Source organism: Corvus brachyrhynchos, unplaced genomic scaffold, assembly GCF_000691975.1.
Source record: "Corvus brachyrhynchos isolate BGI_N302 unplaced genomic scaffold, ASM69197v1 scaffold48, whole genome shotgun sequence".
NCBI lineage: Eukaryota > Metazoa > Chordata > Aves > Passeriformes > Corvidae > Corvus > Corvus brachyrhynchos.
Window position 1 is genome coordinate 1,817,987 of NW_008240027.1, and position 7,761 is coordinate 1,825,747.

Consider the following 7,761-nt stretch of genomic DNA (forward strand, 5'->3'; position numbering starts at 1 on the left):
TCTTTCTACCATTTATCTTGAAACTGATTTTGTTTGGGTGGTAGTAAATGTTATGCCCAAAGCCGTGGGTGGAATGTCTAATGGGAACTTCCAGACCTGGAACAACAGGGATCATCATGTTTCTGAGCTGAGATGGGAGGGACTAAGAGGATCCCCGAAGAGTTCATCTTATGATTTTCTAGTGGATTTGGGGGGGTTTAATTACAATTGGAAAGTATTGTACTGTTCTTGCATTTCCAACCAAGCTGAAAACAACTGTTAAGGCTTTATTTTTCATGCTATTTCTCACTTGTGCATTTGAGGGCATTCATCAGTGATAGAAGGTTGTGAATGCTGGATTTTCACTTGGAAATTTCTTCCCCTGTCCTCATCCCTTTTCAGTACATCAGAGAGAATCAGCTCTGTAATTTTCATTGACTGTGCAAAGAGCTGAGGTCAGCTAATCCACAAGGGCTCCTTCCCAGAGCTAGCAAGTAACCAGAATTAAACAATAGCAAGGATCAGAAACGTTAAAATCACAAGAGACTCGTCCTATGTTTTCCTGCTACTCTTATTAAAGATCCATCAGACATTAATGTGAGACCAGTAAATTCAGGCCCAAATTAATTGTGGGACAGTTTGATAGAAGCTGTTGCAATCAGGTTTTAAATTAATCATTTTAACAGTATACCAATTTACAGAGTGATGCTGATGCAATATTTTTATGAAGTAAAATATACTGGTGCTGAAATTCATTCTTTCAGGGTTTTTTTCTTTTTCAGCTGTGAGCTTGGCTGTGACCTCTGTCCCTCAGAAAATCTCATCAGGAGTCAGCAACACCAAAATATTTAATAAACCATTTTCTTTGGTTATCTTATATCTTAGGCCAGATTACCATTTACAGGAAGGCCCATTTCCATCTCCCACTGGTGCAGAGGGACCATAAGATGGACAAAATGTCACCTGCATGGAGCAATGTGAGGATGGCATTAGGCTGATGGAGCAGCAGTCAGAGGTGTCCCTGTAAAATCAAGCTCATAGCTCTGGGAAAGGCACATGGATCCAGAGGTAAAATGGGCTGTGGCCCTGTGGCGTTCCCAGCGTTGCTTTGGTGGTGTCTGAGACATCTCAGTCCTTACCAAGCTTGCTTGGGGCACCCTGAATTTCCTGTACCCCTCTGTGTGTCTTGAATCTTGTGTTGAGTCAGGTGCTCCCTTTTCATGGCCACACGTGTGGCAGCCCCTCTGCAGCTCAGTGCCATGGGCAGGTTTCCATCAGCAGCAGAACGTGTTCAGCTGGGCACCTCCTTCACAGGTGCCCAGTCTCACAGGTGGCAGAGAGTTGGGGCACACCGGTGCTCCCCCACACTCTGCTCCCCTCCAGCCTCTGCTGCCCCTCGATGCAGCACCTTGGCTCCGTCCAGCCACTGGCTCCTGTGCAGCACCTCCACCTTCTTGTCTGTTCCCCGTGTCCCAGTGTTAGGTGGGATCTGCCTGTTTCAGTTCAGCTCATGAGGACAAAAGCAAAAGCTGATATTGAAATGAGTTCATGGGAAACACAGCGTGGTCCTTGAGCACAGTCCCTCTGGCAGAGATAAAACAGTGCTCTCCAAGATCCCTGTTCTCCAATCTCCTCTTTCAGAGCAGGAGAGAAAATTACAGGCCTCTGATTACTCAGGGAGAAGAGCGCACAACTCCAATCTTCGTAATTTCTTCCACAACAATCAAGCATTTCAGGAAAAGGGCCTGAAAGCCTGAAATAGTCGGTCAGAGATCTTTCCGCCTGGTTCCTTCCCTGATAACGCACAAGAGGAATAAAAATGAAGGCTCGTCATTGCTGTTACCTTTTGCTTCCAAAAGTGTCTGTCCTATCCGGGACCAGGAGCTCAGGCTGTTGGGAATGAAAATGCTCTCCTTAGGGAAAGTCCCTTTGCTATTTCCAGGCTGGCAGTTCAGGGCATTTATAGATTTTAAGGCTGGATGGTCTGGCTGCATTTCTCGAGTTTGACCTGCCAGGTACCATGAAAGGGTGTCCCCAGTAATTCCCACATTGAGCCTCGTTCTTACACAGGAGCCCGATCTCCTCCCCACACACCCATCTCAGAAGCTTCCTCCTTTGATAATGATTTTGAAATATGTAATCAGCTATGCTAGGCATTGGGAACCTTTTTTCCCTGGAGTGAGTCCCAGGGAAGGGCACATCATTAGCCCCCAGACTTTGCATCATGTTAAATGCTGGTGAAAAGCCTTGGAATAGCCCCTTTGCCCACCCTCCTTCACCACCAAGTCTCTATTTTGCCCCAGTCACACTTTGCTTGGAGTGGGCCCCCCATGAGCTGAGATTGGGGCAGCATCTGTTTATTAGAGAGCAGTGTCAGCGCTGTGAAACAAAATAAGTAAGTAACTGGTAAAAACAGCTCTGCTCAAATAGAGGACTAGCTCTGATCAGGCTTGGCATGATATAACATGGTGGTTTAAAGCCCTGTAATGCCATTTTCCATTAGAGCTCTTGTTCGAGTCAGGAAGGGGTTTGAGCCATTGATGGAAGCTGTTCTAAACAGACGAGAAAACCTCATCCATATTTCTCTTGAGATTGTATGAAGCTGACAGTATGCTCGCTGACCACAGTCATCTGGGACTCTCCCAAACAAAATAACCCTCTTTTCATAAATAACAGGATCCTTGTTGCGGTGGACTGAGATTTGCTGTAAAATTCAGTTGTGTCAAACAAAGAGCTTCTTCTGGTTTTTAATTTGAGCTATTAAAAAGATTCATCCTTCTCTTTGTTCTCATTTTCCTTACCCTCTTTCTCCCTTTCCATTTTTTTCCTTCCTCTATGTCTGTCTTTAGGATAACTTAAAGCTGTTTGTCTGAAACAAAAGGCTTGCGTGGGTCTGGCCAGTGGTGCCTCTGGATTGAATGGTCACATTTCAAATCCTACTTAGGACTAAACTTGGATGAATTCCATAAGCTAATAACCCAGTGCCGTGTTTCAAATTGATGGAGGTGCCGTCCTCTAGATGAGACATAAAACCAGAGATCCAATCTGCTTGGCAGAGACCCCACAGGACTTATCAAAGATGAGTGGGGGCTGCTAACTGTTTTGCCCTTGTCAAATCCTTACCACCATCACAGCTTCTCTTCCTGTTCCAAAGCAATGACACTGGACCTTATGAAAATGAGATGGTGAATTTGAAGGAGCCATTCTTTTTTCTAATTATTTAAAGCAGTTTGCAGTATCTGGCAGAAGGAGGAAAGAGAGATAATCCACTCACTTGAAAGTGGAATGACCCTGAATTTCAAAAAGCAAAACAAAAGCAAGCGAATGGTGCCACCATGCTCTGCAGCAGTGACATTATTAAAGGATCAGTGAGCTATTAAAGCAGCAACATTTAGTACCTCCCCTAATGACTTGTACTGCTAACTGGTTTCCAAATTGAGATTTTTATTGCCTCCATGCACAGACAGAACAAGGCTCTGTCTGCGCTTCCAGAAGCTTGAGCTTAAGCAGACTGTTCACAATAGGCTCAATGAATCGTGTCAGCTGAAAACTAGTAATGGCTTATGAGAGTCCCCACTCCTCTGTCTTCCTTTCTTACCAGGGCTGGAAGCTTTGGGCTGTGGGGCATGGTAGGGATCATAAACGTGCGGGATTTTGCAGAGAGCCCAGCTCGATTCTTGAACCTCCTAACATCTGTGAAATTTGGCAGAGTTGTGCATGAACAGACTGTCCTGAAATCTCCCCAAATCTGCTGATGCCGTTCACAGAGTGAATGCTGTGAGAAGGGTGTTTGCAGGAGGGACACTGGTTTCCACTTCCAGGTAGAAATATAGAGCATGGAGGAATGAGTCTGTGGAGGAGGAAGGGAGATGAGAGGGAGCTGCAGACCCTAGTGAAGGTGAAGGTACATCCAGCTGTTTCCATCATGACCCTCCCAAATAGATTTTGAGTGTCTCATATGAGCTGAGCTCCCATGATGGGAATAGCTGGGAAATGGCCTTCTGTCAAGTGCAGTTCAAGCTAGGAAGGGAGCTCCTGTGGGCACACAGCATGTGTGACTGCAGAAAGGAAGCTGGTTAAAAATCAACCAACCAACCAAACCAGCCAGCAGAAGTGGGTTCTGGTTGCAGTAGCTGTTATTTACATGCTCAGGATACACTGCTAGCCAAAGTGGAGTTTGAGCCTTCCGTGCACCAGAGATAAATGTTACTGCTTTAATTTGTTTTCCTCTACCGGTTCTGCACACACGTGCTGCCGGCACTTGCTGAGGGAGTCATGCCAGCTCTTGCCCAGGCTGGACAATCACAGGGAGAGACCAATGCTGCTGCTCCTGGTTTTATGTATCAGGTGCCTGATTTCCATGACAGAAACCGCTCATCCTTTGCGGAAGTGACAGGCAGAGCAGAGGGGGCAGGATGGCTGCAGAGACTTGTACTAGAACATGCACGTTTTTTATCCCATGCTGGTTTGAGTCTCTTCTCATCAATGCTGACTGCAAGTTATTCCCATTTTGTGACTTTTCAGTGGATGCATGTGGCACTGCATTTCTGATTTCTTCATGCTCTCCATCTATCTGTGTGTCTGTGTTCTGCAAAATACCCTTACCTTTCTTGGCAATCTTAGCAAACAGGTCTCTGTGTGCACTGGAAAATATGTTCAGAACTGTAGGAAAATGGGGTGAAGTGGCCTGCGAGGCCCCTTTATGTTTCTGTACCCAAACTTCACACAGTATGAATTACACCTAAACCAATCATGTCTGCTGTGGGCTTAACATGTTCTTGAAGACCTCTGGTCTGGAGATTTCCAGACATGCTAAGGCAGGTTATTCCACTGGTTAGCTGTCCTTAGCTTCAGAAAGCTGTTCCTAAGACCTGAGCTCAGCAGTGGAACTGGATTCCTGCAGGTCAGAGTTAAGGCAGACTTGTAAGGCAGGAGCTCAAGGAGCCACTTCCTTGGCTGCACCCACTCTCATCTAAGGGCTTCCTCCCCCTGTCTGCAGGTCAGGTGCTTCCCACCGTGCAAACAAAGGCAATGCAGAGAGACAAAGAAAAGGGCAGCAGGGCCACTTCTGGCAGAGGAGCTTTCTGAGATTGCCACTGACAAAATGTCCTAGAGACTTTACTGAGTCCAATTACCAGTTTATGTCTTTAAAGTGACGAGTAAATGAAAGAAACTACAAGATCAAGCCATGTTAGTCTTCTCAATCCCTTAAGTGTCTGACAGCCCTCTTCTTCCCTTCTTCCTCGCTTCCTCAGACTACTCTGAACTCTTAACCTTCGCCACGCTTTGAGTCCCCATCCGCAGCAACCAAACTACCCCCAGCCATCCCCAAATTCCAGGAACAATCACAAAGCACTTTCAGAGCAACACTGCCCTCCCTCGAATTGCTAAACTTTAGGCTGTCTCCAACTTTGTGAGCTTCCCCGCATGCAGGGCAGGTCTGGCCCGGCAGTGCTGGCAGGCTGAGAGGGGAGCTCGCTGGGCAGTGCCACAGCCAGGGAACAGCTGGTGCTGATCCACACAGCCGCCTCTCCCTGTCCAGGCAGACAACAGCCGGGAGCACCAGCTGCTCTGGCTCTGCCGTGCTGCTGGCCAGCAGAACAGAGATGCTCGCAGCACATGTGGTGTTAGGGTCGCAATGAGCGTGTCAGGACAGAAGGGACAGATCCATGTAACCATCCCCAGGCACAGCGGTGGGAACTGGGAAAGCAGGACAAGATCATTGGAGAGAAAAGCAGTGTCAGGAGTCATCCTCAGCCACTAGACCTGACTGCAGCACTAGGAGAGCTGGTGGCTAGATTTTTGCAGGAGTAAAGACTGTGACGTTGGTTCGACCTTCCTTATAAATAAATAAATAAATGATAAAAAGATCTCACAGTGATGCCTGAACCTGATGTCTCATGCTCACTTGTTTTGATGTGTCTAATGTAAGTGGGCGGGTAATAAAAGCTTCATTTAGAAGCCAGTGTCTTCACCGGCGCTGCTGGAAGCCCCTGGGACACTGCACTTCTGGAATTTTCCTCTAATGGACACATCAGCGGATAACTATTGATAAAGTAGAACATGCCCACATGCACACAAAACAACCCAGCAATGGTTTATCTTCCTGGACTGCTGGGCGTTGGATGCAAAGGTCTCTTTAGACTCTCCAGGTTCTGTACCCAGCTCAGCTGTTGCAGCAGCCCTGCTGAAATGCTCCTCACCACGACCATCTGGGGCAGTGCCCTGGAGAACCAGGTGGTTATTGCAGCCTGGGTAGGCATCAGTTCAAAGCAGGCAAACAAAGGAGTCCTCAGCCCCCACAGCACAGCTGTGGAAAATGGCATCCACTGGCTATCTCCCAGCTGGACATCACCCTGTGGGTGATAAGGAGATGCTGCCCTGTAACAGGCAGACTTAATGCTGACTTTTCACAAGAGCAGCAGACTCACCCCATGGACATGTTGTCTGGGATATTTTTTTTCAATGCAATCCACAGGTTTTTCAACTTCTTTGTTAGCAACTGGGTCTTCAGCAAGGTCAGGTTCCTGTGCCCGTGAGGTCTCTGTGGCAGCTTTGATGTGCAGCACCTGCCTAATGCTGGGTTTAGGGGTGAGCTGAAGGAGAAATCGTGGCTAGTGAGAAGACACACCAGAGTTACTGCTGAACTCGTTAAGGTAACCTTCTGTCCTTCCAGTTCTGTGCTAAAATCACCATTTCAGGTCCTGAATACAACACAGGGAAAGAACAGTGTATTCCCCATGACACTGTGGGGTCAGAGCTAAAGGTGTGGAGGGCTACAGCTTTAATCCCAACCTCCAGTACCCTGCTCCATGGCAGGTTCACACCCTGATATAGCTGACCTTGTTTCCTGGATACAGAAATACTGCCTGTATCCACGCATTTGAGGTAATTATTTTCCCTGAATGTGGAAATTGGAAATTTTGTCTAGTGTATTATTTCATGAGAACCACAGGGATCTGCAGCCAGGCGTGCAGGGAAAGGGAGATTGTTTCCTCCTGTCTGTGTTTTTATGCCGCATCTGCCTGTGAAAACAAGAAGCAAACAAGATGACCCCCACCTTATCTGCCTGCGTAAGTCATTTTGCCTGAAGCCTGAGCTCTGTGGGATGGTTGATGTAAAACTTGCTCTTGCATTAAATAGCAATAATCTACCTTTAGACTCTGCTTTTATACTACTACTATTATTATTATTATTATTAATTATTTTTAAAAATGCTCCTTAATGAAAAACTCACAGATACGAAGCTTGGAAGAAATGTGGCCAGGACATTCTTGGATTACTACAGGCTGAACTCCTTGGTGGAGGGACCACTAGCACCGACTCCTAAAACTTGGTAGGTCAGAAAGCAATTTCTCTTGCTTTAGCTGGGCTGCTTTTTTAATACCTTTCATGACTAAACTTCAGTGCTACTGCATTACGGCTTTATAATAAGCGTGCTAGTCTAACTGTGCTTATTTTATTGACATTCCATTTGGAAATAAAGCATTTATGATCAGGAAAGATACCTGGTTTATGTCTGAAAAAATATTCAGAGGATTTTGGAGATATTGATATCTTTCCTGAATTCTGTCTGCTGTACACCAATCTCACACCAGTATCTTTAATGGACTTACCCTTCATTTATCTCCTGAGAGTGAATCAGACCCACTTTTATTTCACAAAGTTTTAATTCTGGAAGTGAAAACTTTTTCAGTGCTTCAGGAAATTACTGGCAAGCCCGTGCTGAAGGCAGAGTTCTCCACCTCCCCGTGGAGCTGCTGCAGTGCTGGCAGCCAGTGG

General features: G+C 46.4%; 1 protein-coding gene across 1 annotated transcript in view; it reads left to right on the forward strand.

The window, feature by feature from the left end:
• The window catches only part of AGBL4 (ATP/GTP binding protein like 4), a gene marked incomplete at its 5' end in the record, with an annotated part of 872,835 nt that overhangs the window by 851,313 nt on the left and 13,761 nt on the right, over positions 1-7,761 (forward strand). Inside the window, one exon of the mRNA XM_017743442.1 lies at positions 7,219-7,315. Coding sequence (XP_017598931.1) covers positions 7,219-7,315 — 97 coding nt within the window. The remainder of the gene's footprint in view (positions 1-7,218; positions 7,316-7,761) is intronic.